General features: G+C 32.8%; 1 protein-coding gene across 3 annotated transcripts in view; it reads left to right on the top strand.

Annotated features, from left to right (window-relative positions):
• The window catches only part of LOC105252915 (baculoviral IAP repeat-containing protein 6), a 34,184-nt gene that overhangs the window by 16,009 nt on the left and 3,122 nt on the right, over positions 1-15,053 (top strand). For 2 of the 3 annotated variants that reach the window (XM_025414622.1, XM_025414620.1), the window contains 23 exons: positions 177-336; positions 744-1,125; positions 1,487-1,613; positions 2,004-2,162; positions 2,687-2,844; positions 2,977-3,199; positions 3,591-3,891; positions 4,152-4,327; positions 5,004-5,205; positions 5,319-5,546; positions 5,754-6,269; positions 6,682-6,952; positions 7,493-7,752; positions 8,435-8,717; positions 9,041-9,426; positions 9,943-10,092; positions 10,295-10,472; positions 10,808-10,953; positions 11,096-11,338; positions 11,597-11,821; positions 12,098-12,319; positions 12,912-14,285; positions 14,581-14,801. In XM_025414622.1, coding sequence (XP_025270407.1) covers positions 177-336; positions 744-1,125; positions 1,487-1,613; positions 2,004-2,162; positions 2,687-2,844; positions 2,977-3,199; positions 3,591-3,891; positions 4,152-4,327; positions 5,004-5,205; positions 5,319-5,546; positions 5,754-6,269; positions 6,682-6,952; positions 7,493-7,752; positions 8,435-8,717; positions 9,041-9,426; positions 9,943-10,092; positions 10,295-10,472; positions 10,808-10,953; positions 11,096-11,338; positions 11,597-11,821; positions 12,098-12,319; positions 12,912-14,285; positions 14,581-14,801 — 6,591 coding nt within the window. The remainder of the gene's footprint in view (positions 1-176; positions 337-743; positions 1,126-1,486; positions 1,614-2,003; positions 2,163-2,686; positions 2,845-2,976; positions 3,200-3,590; positions 3,892-4,151; positions 4,328-5,003; positions 5,206-5,318; positions 5,547-5,753; positions 6,270-6,681; positions 6,953-7,492; positions 7,753-8,434; positions 8,718-9,040; positions 9,427-9,942; positions 10,093-10,294; positions 10,473-10,807; positions 10,954-11,095; positions 11,339-11,596; positions 11,822-12,097; positions 12,320-12,911; positions 14,286-14,580; positions 14,802-15,053) is intronic. The other variant, XM_025414621.1, reaches the window with a different exon arrangement.

Below are 15,053 nucleotides of genomic sequence, written 5' to 3'. Positions count from 1 at the left end.
AACTTTATAAAGGACAAAAAAGAATCTCCCTTGAGATATATCTCAAATGCTCAAATATATTCCATTGTGTAACATCGGTATAAATAGAAAAAAAGGAAAAAAATGTTGAGACAATCTTATAATTTCTAGTTATAGTTCTACAATTATATGTTTAATTGCATTTTTCTGAATTGTAGATAGTTGCTAGATTAGTGATATCTACACGTCCCGCAATTGGCTTGTGTGAACTTATGACCGAAGAACAACTCTTAAAATTAATCAGATTGGCAACAGATACATCTGACGTTGCTTGGTCATCACATGCCGTTTCCTGCCTTCTAATGGATCTATTAGAAGGTACATCTTACAATTAATATTTCTAATTAGTTTGTATTATGCGTATCATGAATAATTAATAGTTTAATTATATTTATTTTCCACACGCGTGCGTGCACACATGCACTTTAAATCTTTCAAATGTATTAGTTGTTTAAAAAGTAATTTGCTTTTTATTTTTCCATACTATAGTTGTATATTATGAAAATTTACATGTATACAATTTATGAGAGAATACTATTTAAAACACTATTTTTACAAATATATTAAGTGATTCGACAATGTTTTAATTGCAGCAACATACATATTTATGCTTAGTTCCCACTTTAATTTGTAGAAGGAAACTGAAAAAAATTTCTAGCGAAGATTGTAGCAATAAATAATGGAATAAAAATATGCGAGGTATATAAATAAAATTTAATTTGTAGGAGGACGATTATATCCCAGAGCATGTTCCGCTCATGAGAGTAGTCCGTCGGAGGAGAATTTGGAACCACTGGGGAATCACGCGGAAGAAAGTAATAGTCGTACAGAGGAGGATTCCATCAGTGTTGCGGGCAGCAGTGCTCCTTCCGCTGCCACGTTAGCCGAGGGATTTGTCGAAGGAGACGCGGATGAGGATGCGCAAGATAATATCGTAGTAACTTCGACTACTGCAAGTACATCCAAATCCAATGGTTATCTGCCGTCTCTTTTGGAATCTGACGATAGCGAATTGGAAGACTTTTTGGACGACATATTGGAACGTGGCAGAAATATGCTGAAGAAGGATAGTACAGTATCGAAAATTTTAACTTCGGCCATTACTGGGTATTTATCTTTGATCTTTTCTCATACTTTTACATGCGTGTAACAATTATTTCTTGTGAAGACCAGTACTAGCATTTGAGATTCGCGATTGTTGCATATCTAAATTAAAAACCATATATGTGTAAAACATAATTACTTTTACTTGCCGCTGTAATATTTGCGTTTGCACGACATTTATAGCAAATAAAATAGTTTTAATTTTACGAAAATTTATCTACGTTTACGTTGCTGTTTATAAATGATAGGCAATAATATGTTCTTTATTTCAATTTTATACTTTATATGTGTAAATTTAAAAGTAGTAAGATTAAAAGTAATAATAATAATAATAATAATAATAATATTTTTTTATATTATATAGGAGCATTTCTTTAGCTATGGACGCACGATTGGAATACGGAGTCGAAATGGGCGTAGAAATATCATTGAGGATATTGTCTACAGTCGGCATGTACAATCTACCTCACAGCATAAATGCAACAGTACATGTTAGTACAATATACTTTTTCTTTCTATAATTCTTTTTTGTTAAACACACACGCACACTCCCCCTCCTCTCCGTCTCACTCGTTCACTCGCTCTCTCTTTCTTGATTACATGTATTAAATATTTTGAAAATTGTTTTTATCAGGAGAAAGAAAAAAATCTTTTTTTCATTGAAAAATGATTTTGAACCTACACACATACATACAAGCAAAGAGTTAAGTACAGGGATACTTTTGTCGAGCTATTTACATAGAGATTACAATGTCTAGCGATCAATAGTTTATTAAAAACATAGTTGATTAAATTTGCAATTTTGTCCAAAAAAAACCACTATTTTGAGCGATGCGTAAGATTAATGTTAAGTGACATATAAATTAAGCTTTATGTTACAGATACCATCGGAGGCAAATCGTTGTTGTCAACAATCATATTTGCGTATTGAGACGAATGATAAAAGTCAAGAAGTCAGTAATTTTTCCGATCCAACTCCTTCCAATCTTTCCATGTTAACGAAATGTTTCGAGAAAATGTTCACAGACTTGTATCTACGGGTGAGTTATTAATTAATTGTCAATGAAATATGCACCTTTCTATCAGCTTTGCCTTAAATAAAATTATTTTTCCTATTTTCTTCCTATATTTTAAGATGATTCAAAATTTTATTTTGATGGAATACACACAATTAGCTAAATTACATGTACTTTTTTTTATTATACTTTATACAACTATTTTCAATTGATGTTTTCTATTGCAAACAAAGATTAATTATTTTGTGAAAATATTATTGCATGTATGTAATTGTAAATGAAAATATATTGCATTGTATTGTCAAAACTTTATATAGATTTATTTAGTTCTGTGTTTCCAATCAAAGAATATATTCTTTTCTCTTTTCTTCCAAAGATGTTTATTCCAACTTATTTTTATTCAGATAATTTACATGCTTCTTGAATGACTATGAATATTTTGAAATGTTTTGCTAATTACATTTTCTGATTATTATATATATATATATATGCACACACACGCACACATACATAAAATTTACCTTTTTGATCTTATGTTTATATAACAGAATAACAGTACAAACTTGGAACTCGTACTCCAACTTTGGTTTGCATTGAATATGGACGCTGCTACTGAACATCCAGGTTCTCAATTTGATCCTTCTTTAACACCTCTAATTCCACTTAGTCCAGCAGCCATTTCTAGCCTGATATCTGCACTTTCTTGGTAAGTTATAAATGTAAGCTCAAATTCATTGGTAGATATGTCACAGCAAAAGTAATATAATAATAACAATAATAATTTGGTGCTGCATATTTTAAAATGTATAATGTATGTAATTCGTTAATTAAATTTTAGGCATACTGGAGTTTCTTTACGTGCCTGGTGTTTTGCATTGCAATGTTTAACTATTGTCTGTAATCAACCGCTACGGAGATATTCCGGTTTAGATGGATTCGTACCCAGTAGTCCATCTATAGCTAGTTGCATTGTTAAAGAACGTAATACGGGCCCTATGTTGTTGCGCCTACTTTCTGGCAATGGATTAAATATCAATATGATGGATAAGCAATACATCATGGTGAGGACACAATTTCTATCATAAATCTTGTTACTAAAAAATATGATGGAAATTAACATTTTTTGTTAAACTTTTAATTAATACTTGATCAAATTTATATATCTTGTACACTGCGCGACAACGATTCGTTCCGTGGCCCCTCTCTCGCGGGGCAAGGGGAGCGTAGAAGTGACCAATCAGCTGGCAGCGTGGCAGTGGCTGATTGGTTAGAGGCTACGCTCCCCTTGCCCCGCGAGAAGGACCACGGAACGAATCGTTGTCGCGGAGTGTACGTGATGTATATACATATTTAATAATTTACACATGTATGTATATAACTCGCGAAAATTACATTTGTGTATTCTATGTTAATGCCTATACTTGTGGCTGTATTCTCTCATTGCCATTCTAGGCTGGCCCTACAGTTTGTCAAGCACTGCACGATTTTCTCATTCGATTGGAAATGATGTGCGATGTTATTACAACAGACAGTTGTCTAGGTAATGCCCTAAAGGATCTCCTCTTACAAGTGGTATATCAACTCGTACAACCAAGTGGACCTCTCATTTCAAGAAAGGGACCTTTAGATGCACAGTGCAAATTAGTAACGTCTATAGTTAATTTAAATTATATCAATACCGACTTGAGCACCGCCATGAGTATATCCGAATGCATTGGTGTATTGGTTTCCACGCATGTCAAAGAATCCGGAGGTAATGAGCTTTTTCTTTTCATATTAAATTTTTTTATTTTTACATATAAACTATAATTACGATAAAGAAATATTAAAAATTATTGATTAGGATACATTAAAAATTATTTATTATTAAAACTTATTCTATTTATAATAAAATATTGTTGCACACGCGCGCATACATGCATGCACAAATTGATGACCATTTAATAATTTTATTCGGTTATTTTTATCGTAAAATATTGCAAAAATCTCAATACATGAAAATTGTTCCAACAGTTGGCGCGCAATGTGGAGGTGCAGTAGATTCGGCCAGTCAATCCAGTGGTTTTGGTGGTCTGTTTGCTTGTGTACTTGGTGGCGATACGAGACAATCACGCCCCGCGTCATGGGACACTTTGATCGTAGCTCTCATTAAATTAATGTGTACACTCATTCAAACTCCATTACCGAATGTATGTATTTTATATTATTTTACACGCACGCACAAACACACACACGTATATATATATATATAAGTTTGACAAGCTAATAATTATTAATTCACATGTTATATATATATATATATATATATATATATATATATATATATAAATTATTTAAAAGAATGATATATAAAGAAATCAAATTATTTGTATATATATATACATATCACTGAAAAAATAAGACGTATATTCATGTATCTGTATGCAGTATATATATATATATATATATATATATATATATATATATATATATATTATGCGTAATATAGAGAGAAAAATATTTTGCCAGTAAATTCTCACTTAAAGAAATAGATGCATAAACTGATAATCTTAATTTTTTCAATAGTTATCAAGTTGTCATCTTTTAACTTCTGGGAAATATAGCAAATGATAAATAGTAGATTTTACATAATTATTTGCTAATGAGTTAAACACACATGTCAATTGCAATATTCGACATGCTTTATAGTCACTTCATATCATTAAAGCTAAATGTTGATATAAAACAATATTTAAATTTAACTCTAGCATTTTAATTGGTAAAGTGTAACTGTACCTTTTTTTAAAATCATATTATTTCTTTATATATATATATATATATATATATATATATATATTTTTTTTTTTTTTTTTTTTTTTTTCAAAGGCTTGTCAAACTGATTTGGAGGAATCAACGGAAATGGAACTATCTGAGGCGAATTCTTGGAATTCCGTAAACAATGCGACTGATTCTCAAATGAAGGCAAATACTTGGTCAACGGAAAGTAAAGCGACGGAACAGCAAAACTCATTTCGCCTGCAACAACCTCAAACTAATAAATCTTATGTACCTTGCCTCGCTGATACCGGTAATTATTTTTTTATGTATATGTATGTGTAAGATAGACATCGTTTATTTCTTTGCACGTAAAGTACGTGTCAAGTTTATTATTAAAGTTAATTAAATCTTTATCCTCTCAAGTTCTGCAACACGAGCCGACTATGATGCGTTTACTAGGCACTCTCGGTCATAGTACGGGATCCTCGTTAGCTATGCTCCTAGGTGAGAGTACGAGCGCGGCATCAACTACGGAGCTCGGCGACCCAGCTTCGATACCGGATGCGACATTTCAGCTCCTGACGACTCTTACGAAAAAGGCTAGCGATCCAACTCTTGTTCTCAAACCGCTTTACCATTATCTCTCTTCCTGTAAGAAAAAATTTATGCATTATAAGATAAATATATAGTGTTGAGCTTATCTTGAAAACAAAGTCGCGTTAGAAAAAATTCTACTTTCGTCTTCACCGATTGAATTTCATCGCTTTTGTTCCTTTAATGTTAGATGCATCTATATTATTGAACATTGCGGAGAACATATCGGAAAAGCATATCGTTTTAAACAATTATTATTTACAGCATGCGGTGAAACTGAATTAGGAATTATGCAACTGTCCGAACCTCTTCTTTGGTATATCTTAAGAGTATTGGACAACGCATCATCATTATCTATCTTTACCGCAATGGGTGGTGTAAAAGTGCTTTGTGAGAATCTGGTGAAATCGAGTAATAATGGCGTCACCAATACTTCCGCGTCATCTGGAGTGATCGCCCTTGTCATGGAACATCTGTCCAACGCACCCAATGTGATACAGATGATGGCGAGTAGTAGCAAAAAAGGTGTCAGCTCCTTAGAAACCCAGGACGATGGTTTATTAAACTTTGCACCTCTCGGTACAATATCCTGGTTAAATCCAACCGCACAACCGGCGGATGTTCTCATACAGAACGCTACTCCTCATAAACGCGCGAGAACACCAGCATGGTCGTACCATTTTTATCCCGATGAAGCGTGGGTCGATCTCACCATTACTTTACCATGCGCTATTCTACTTAGAAAGGTGGAATTGCAGCCGCATCTCACGGCGTTGTCCAGTAAGTTGATGACATTTTAACTACGAAAGTTGATGAGCCTTTACCGACAGTGTTTTCATGATGTGTGCCAAACTACTCGATTAAGAAGGTTCATCGAGTAAAGTTTCATCATCTTGTATACTTTAATTGAATAAGTAATATTCAATTCCTTATATGTTAAACGCATTTTTCTTCAAATTGTAGATTTTTAAAATTTTTTCTTGGTAAAAAAGCATCGGAATATAGTTAAGTAATTGAAAAATTTTTATAAAGGAAGAAAAATTTGTGGAAATTGAGCAAACAATTTTTGTAAGATGAAAGAAAATGCGAGTAACGAGAAATAAATATTATTATGTATAAACGCGTAATAGATTTTATTAAATAACGAATAGAACTTTTTATTTTTTGTAACAAACGTATTTGTGTTCGACAGCATGTCCCTCAGCTGTAGCGCTTGAAGTTTCAAGAGAAAGTAATGGTCCATTAACACCGGTTTGCCCTCCAATGCCAACGGCAGGTTTAACATATATACGTGTTACATTGTCCCAGCCGGAAGTCGCAACTTCCGTATTGGTGCGCTTATACAAACCTCGTGATTCGACAAACATAAATCTTAGTCAAATAAGATTGTTGGGTACTACCGCATTCGGTGAAATTAAAACGAATCCCGATACAATAGATGAGGAACAACTAACAAAGACCAGGTATTTTTGTTTTTTTTTGTTTTTTTTGTTTTTTTTTTATTTTTCAGATAGTTGCACCACCATCGTATTCTTAATTTATTCAGATTGAACTGAGCCTTTATTTTTAACTTTTTATTTAATTTCCATTTATATTCTATAGTGATACATATATATGCTGCGATATCGTATTCATGTCTGTTCATAAATCTCATTAATCATTGTTATTCTACATAATGGTCAAATGGCAAATATAAAGTAGTGAAGTAGTAGTAAAGCTTATAAAGGCTCAGTAATAGGAATGAGATTAAGAGTATATACATATATATATATATATATATATATATATATATATATATATATATTACATTATTTATTGTAAATAAACAATGTAATAAATTCTTTGAAATAACAATAAAATACAATTCTTTTTATTTAAAGAAAAAATAATTATTATATATTTTTGCTCATAATTCTTATCGTGGTCAAAAAATGAGATCGTTAGTCGGGTTAAAGGTTTATAACAATTTAAAGAATTCATTTCTTATAACGTTTTTTATGTAGCTTGGGTTGGTTGCGATTACTGCATCAGTGCTTGTCTGTCAGCACATTAAACAGTAATCTGGCCGTCGAGGTGCTTAATTCCGCGGCTTCAGTGGAAGGTCTGGTCGAGGCATGCTGCAACCTTTTGTTACTCCCAGCACCGTCTCTCTTTACTCCCAACTTGGAGAGGGTTCTATTACAACTTGGCTTACACTCTCGAGAGCTTGGACTTCGTCTCATTGGTCTTTTACTCAACAACAGATCCACTCCTTTTTTTCAAGGTACCGCTTTGTTTCCTGTTTACTGCAAATGAAATTAGGATCGGCCATATAGATTAAAGATTAAATGATCTTCGGATTTCTTTGCGCTTCAAGAGGACCTAAACACACCAGTTAAACTCTTCATAAAAGTGTAAAATATTATAAAGAAAAAAATTATTCTTTGTTTTATGTGATATATTTCGGATTTTAAAATTATTAACATAAAGAAAAATCGATAATTTTTAATGAAACTATATATTGATTTTTTTTATCATCCAAACTTGAACATTAATTTGAATCAAGGACTGTGAATATTTCCATATTTCTGTGGAAATAAAATTGAAAAGTTAGTAAAGTTTTATTTTATATATATATATATATATATATATATATATTATATATATATATATATATATATATATATATATATATGTATGTATATATTATTTTAATGATTTACTTTAATTTATTGAATGCCTCTTGCAAAAATGACTTACTTCTTAGCCACACACTCTCTATTCTTTACATAATAAATAATATATATAAATGAAATTCTTCGAGTAAATATTGACTAAAATTATCTGTTACTTAAAAAAAAGATTAAAACTATCTCTAAATTATATTTGATAATAATCTTTTCTTTTTTCCGAGCTTATATGATACTATAATAATATAAATTAATGATTATGTTGATATTTGACAGGATCTGTGGCTTCTCAGGAAACTTCCATTATGCAGTTGGTTGTTGAATTACTTCAGCAATTATGTTCCATTCGGGATTCTAGTACGGAAGCTCGCATGAAAGCAGTTCTTACATGGCTGCAAATATCTGCTGCAAATGGAATATCTCAAGCAAATAGTAATCCCAATTCTGTGAATCCACCAGCTGTATATATACACTGTATATCATCTATTATCTGGAAGACTCAGAAGCAGCAAAACCACAATTATAATCTGCAAATTTTACTAACGGACGAATTATTCTAGTAAGTCTATTTAATCGAATATTTTTACTTTTATTTTTTAAACTCTTCTTTTATGACATAGACTAAATCAATTTGCGATATTATTATATAAATTTTATTTTCCATTTTGTTGGGCTTTTTCCTACATGACAAAAAATCCATTTTATTATAATGACAGAAAATAAACTTTTTTTTCCCTTTCAAATTATATTTACACACAGATTCGGAATTGTAAATTCTTTCATTTTTCTTAAAATTGTTATATAAAATGCATTTACACATGCAAACATACTTTATTATATTCAATTTGTCAATTAATCTCGAAAATTTATTATTGAAAACAGCTCGCTGTACAAGTGGACCTTAGTACTCGGAAACAATTCAGCCTTGAAACAAGCGATCGATTCTGTTTTATGCGCTTTTTGTTACGTGAGACCATCATTACTGATTTTGCTTTTGGAATGGGTTCAAATACTAAAGTCAGATATCGCTATGGATTCGACCACGTCTAAATCTAACGATTATACAAAGAACGAGGAGCAGATGGATAATAAAAAAGATGAAATTAATGCAGAGGAATGGTACTGCCGGTTTGCATTATTGAAACAAAAACGATTACATCTAACAGAGGGACAATTATTGACTGTCGCCGCAGCAGCGCGTTCTCCGCCCGGTACTCAGCAATTGATCGATTCTGGGCTTCCAGCGTTACTGACGGCATCAATCACAGGTTCAAATTTGTATTCTCTAATATCTTTGGATAATATATAATTTGCGATAGAATTATGAATATTTTCGATAATGTACATTTTACATATACATACATGCGCACGCGTGCATATGTTAAATATAAAATTCATTGACTGTATTACATCCCTTAATACTAATAATTGTATGTATATAATTTTTCACATTAAACTTTTAAAGGTTTTTTTAAAAATATGTAGTGTTAAAAACGAAAAGAAAATTTAAGAGATTCCAATCATATATATATTTTACTTATCTTTCTATTAAAATATTATTATCATATATAAAACCGTCATATAACTTATCAATCGGACAATGGGAAATAAATAATTTAATTATATACATGTGCAATCGTAATTATGTATTATATGAATATATAAAAACGTAGATAAACATTATTCCCGAATTATAGATTGTACAAGATAATTTTAAATGCATTCTCAATTGAGAACTTTATGAATATATGAAATATATAAATATATAATGTTTTGATATTTAGATTTCTGTAACTTGGAGAAATTTAGAAAACAGCAGCTAAATAGTAAAATGGCATCGGGTGAAGGTAACGAAAATAATGTGGCTGTGGATGTTTCTTTGATGAACAGCGACAAGACAGCAGATTCCAGTTCTAGCTCGAATAATTATTCTGGTAAATATATAAGTTGATCACACAAAGAATATTAATTAGTTATTTTTAAATCATTTTAAATATATTTTTAAACAGAAATTATACATATTGTGCAGAGTTATATGATATAACGATTATTTTATATTTTTTAACATATATATATATATATATATATATATATATATATATATATATATCGTTTTATGTTTTTTCTTTCCTTCAGGTGGACTATGCATGACAAAACCAGAAAGTATAGCGATAGTGATAGAATTTTTAACACTTGTATGTTCAGAAGGTAGAATGCGTGATTGGCTTGGTAAAGAAGGCCATGGTTTCTGGTTGCCTCTTCTATCGCTTCTTAGTAATCGTCCGATTGAAAGTCCAGCCGCGGCAGCATCAAGGTATTTATGTTCACACTAACGTAAACGTGTTAATATATATATATATATATATATATATATATATATATATATATATATTGCAAAAAAAGTAAAGATTACAATACTGTATTCTATATGATGTAAATAATGTAAAGTTTAAAAACGTGCGTATCGATAATCGGTCTCGTAAATTCAAAATATATCAACAAGGTATAATTAATTCACGAAATAATAGTTTACGAGTTTTTTTAATTGTGTGATGTATAGTCTGCTCTTATGACTGTTATGCAATCTTATATTATTTAGGTAATAAATAAAAAAATTTCTCTATACATGCATATTATAATATATTGCAGTTGTTCGAAGACAAGCGCATCATACGCATTATTGGAAAGTGCAATGATTAAATTCCTATCAAGATGTTGCTGGTGTCACTTTGCTAATCAAAAATTATTGGCTCAACTTTTGATTGAAGTCATTTCCCAACAGCGAACTACTTCAAGTAAGTATATGATATTGAATACTGCTTGAATAATTTCGAGTTTTCTTTTCTTCATTAAGAATATATATTATGATAGGGGATTAATTAAGTCCTAATAATAAAATCAGCCTTCGAATCGAATAATAATATATTACATTATCAGATGTGCGATATCTTCACGGTATTTCTGGATTTACGCGAAGATTAATTCTCCAACTACTCTTGGAGGGAGAAAAGGTATTAGTTTCTGTAACATCGGAAGCTCCTATGAAAGTTTCAACAACCACGGCCAATCACAGTATGCCATGTATGCCGCCACATCCTGCTCATCCACTCGGTCATTATCATCAATTATTATACATGTCGACACAAGCAACAGTGGCAGATATACTACAACAAGTATCAGGTATGTAGACAACATACACAAAAATATAGTTTTGTATTAAACAAGTTGGCGTTAAATAAGATACAATAATTAGTAAAAATTATTTTGAATAAAATATATAAAAATGAATAGATGCAAATGTTAAAAAAGATTGTTTGAAATATTTGCAACATGTGTGTGCGTGTGTGTGTGTGTGTGTGTGTGTGTGTGTGTGTGTGTGTGTGTGTGTGTGTGTGTGTGTGTGTGTGTATGGTAATATTATAAAATTTAATTTTTAAGGAACATGGCTTCTCTTATTACTTCCAAATACGTACAAAAGTAACGAAACAAGTTCCAATATAGGAAATAATCGTTCTCGTGAATTGTGGGAATCTGGAATGGCATTAGTGGTAGACACGCTTAGTGTAGCTGCTGGAAACACGGCGAAAGATAAACGAGCAAAAGAAGCATCGAATAGATCGCAAGCTCGTGGTCCTATTGTTAGAAAAACTCGTTTAAACGCCGGTACGTTTTGATTATTAATACTTTATTGCATTTATTAATTTCAATTATTAACCTATGTTTTTTCAAACTGAAAGTACATGTATCATTCGAATAAGTATACATATTGACAATTATAAGAATACACAAGATACTCTGTGTCTTTCTTATAGATCTGCATGAATCTAATTAAATGTGTTATATTCTCAAAATTGAAAGAATTAATCATTAAATTTTCAAACAAATTACACTATAGTTCTCACTATTATTTATTATTGTTCAACAATTGCATTACTGCAGATGGAACGCCAGTAACGAGCAAAGTCTCAACTAATAACGTACAAGCAAACTCGGCCAACACGACGAATCAGCAATATTTAATACATTCATCTCGTCCAAATATCCCTCTACCGCCTCAACTTACAATCGCGCAACTCTTGGCAATCGCCGAGGATAGCGGAATATCGTTGTCCGAACCGTGTTTACATCTTATCTTACGTCAACGTAATAAGGACTCTAAAGGTATATCGTCTCATCTGGTATTTGATATTGTTATCGTATCAATTAAATTTTTTATTGATGCAAACATTTTATTAAAAAATAACAATTAAGAATGTGTAGCGAAAATTAATATTTAAATCATCGGAGATGATTTGTTATAGCATTATATATAGAATATGTAGTAAAATGAATCATCAAAGTATCAATATATCTATAAATTTGGTTAAAAGTATTATTTAATCTAAAGGCAAGAGAGATCTGATGAAATATTAAACCGACAATCATTATTTATCGACTATGTGAAGCTGTAATTAATTACTATTTTTTTTTACTATGCTATATCTAAACCATATACATATCTTTTTGTTGTATTCTTTAATTTAAAATTTATATCAAATCGAAAGATTTAATTAAGTAGCGCAATACGCATTTCTATGTACAAGACAATTCCACAATTTCTCCCTCCTCCGCTCCTTCCTCCCTCTTCTCTTCCTCTCTTCCCTCTCTCCTTTCTCTCTCTTAAAAAAGGAAAATGTCACACAATTTAAAAGAAAATACAAATATTTTTACGAGTCGTTTTTCATTGTGTATTAATTGGCGCATTAACTTACAGAAGAAACAAACACGACGAAACAAAACGATGGCGAACTGTTAAACTACAGAAGCATAGAGAGCTCCTTGGGCGTATTCAGCGCCGGTGGTGGTTTGGCGGTGTTAGCGCGTCATTTGCCGCTGGTGTATCCAGATCCTGGTAGGCCGTCATTCTTCGTCGAGAAATCACCATCGCCGGAACAGACGGACGCCGATTGGGTAAAGTTGGAGACCAACGATGACATTTATGAGACTCTAGAGGAAAGTAGAACGAGCAACTGTGCACCAAAGACATCGGTTCCCGCTCCGTACGTACCGCCGCATTCTCTCGCGGCTTTTGGTCTGTTCCTAAGACTACCGGGTTACGCTGAGGTATTATTAAGAGACAAGAAACGGGCGCAATGTTTGCTACGGCTCGCTCTCGGCGTTTCCGACGACGGCGAGGGCAGCGAGGTGCTGTCCTCGCCATTGGCCGCGTCATTACCGACCCTACCGTTTCAAGTTTTGAAGCAACTGCTAGATGCTACACCACCGAGCACCGATGATGGGCTGCTTTTACGAGGAACGACTATAGAAGTAGGCGCCATGCTATTGTTGTTAAATTGCCTGGCGATATTCACGCATCAAACTGGACAGAATGATGGTTCGGCCGAACCATCTAAAATAGGTCAGAGCGACGGCGGCGTCGGGGGGCGCAGCGACGATAATTCGCACTTATATTGGGCAAAAGGTACCGGTTTCGGTACCGGATCAACGCAGCAGTCGTGGAACGTCGAACAGGCGCTGTTACGTCAACGATGCGAGGACGAACACGTAACGGTATTGCTGCAGGTCCTCGCTAGTTACATCGGTACGTCAGGAGGTGGGCAACCGCAACAAGAGTTACCCGCCCCGTTCCCCGATTTGCTGGCACGTTCCTGTCTACTTCCGGCATTATCGTCATACTTGCGAAACGATTCCGTTTTGGACATGGCTAGGCACATTCCCTTATATCGCGCGGTCTTGCAACTGCTCCGAGCCATGGCTCTCTCCAACCAACTGGCACCGCTCTTGCTACCGCGTGGCGGTAGATCCGCCGGAGAACCATCCGTAGTATCTCTTTTGTCGAGTATGAGAGTGTGCGTGGACACATATGTGAATAAGATAAATCGCACGAAAGGAAATAAAACAAATATGAAAGCGGTCTCCAAATATCCCGATGATACCGAGCAAGACGAGGGCTTGGCTACGTTGATTCCCGATATACAAGAAAGTGCGACTATAGTGCAAAATGCCACGTGCCGATTATCTGGTATCAGCGAGGAATTGCCCGGGTCGAGTCCAACAGTGCCTGAATTGCCATTGCGTTCGAGCCTCGAGCACCGTTATTTGGAAGTCATGAAAAATTTGCAGTTTGGTAAGTCTTTTGCCAATTGTAAGCGCAAAACTTCATTTATCCGATATATAGACTAAATATATCTCAATTATATTATAGCTAACAATTTACTTTTAACAATTGTTAAATATTTCTAATATAAAACGAAAAGAGTGTCATTATGTGTGAAAATAGAGAAAATTTCAAAATTGTTAAAAATTATCCTTGTACAATTATAAGTTGAATTTCAATATACATATGTGTATATATATATATATATATTTAATATACTTATCTATATGTATATTAAAGTTGAATTTATAATTATTGCAACTAGATACCTATGAAATGATTACCGAGAATCCAGACGGCGGAGGTTATAAATTCACCGTCTCGTATCACTTTGAATCGAATATGAGGGCTGCCGGCGAAAGAAGTCATCCGACACGAGTAAAAAGATTAGCTCAAGAAGCTGTCACGCTCTCGACAGCATTACCTCTGTCTTATAGCAGCAGCGTGTTTGTGAGATGTGATGCGGATAGATTAGATATTATGAAGGTATTTCATCTGTTTGATTTATTATATACAACGCTTCCATTATCATTATGTTTAAATCATTATGTTTAAATCTGTGTGTACGTGTGTAGTTGCGCGAAATTTATTCCATTTATATTAAATTTATTTTAAATCACAGTTATAAGATGAAAAAAAAATTCGTCAATGTAAAAAAAATTATTTTCCGACTTTTTCACTATTAATTAATTTTAGTAAATGGTAGCGTATATACGTGAAAAATACCTCTCATTTATT

This window comes from Camponotus floridanus, unplaced genomic scaffold (assembly GCF_003227725.1).
Source record: "Camponotus floridanus strain SB8 unplaced genomic scaffold, Cflo_v7.5 scaffold86, whole genome shotgun sequence".
Classification (NCBI taxonomy): domain Eukaryota; kingdom Metazoa; phylum Arthropoda; class Insecta; order Hymenoptera; family Formicidae; genus Camponotus; species Camponotus floridanus.
Note: the sequence above shows the minus strand (reverse complement) of the source record. Positions and strands in the feature narration are given on the sequence as shown.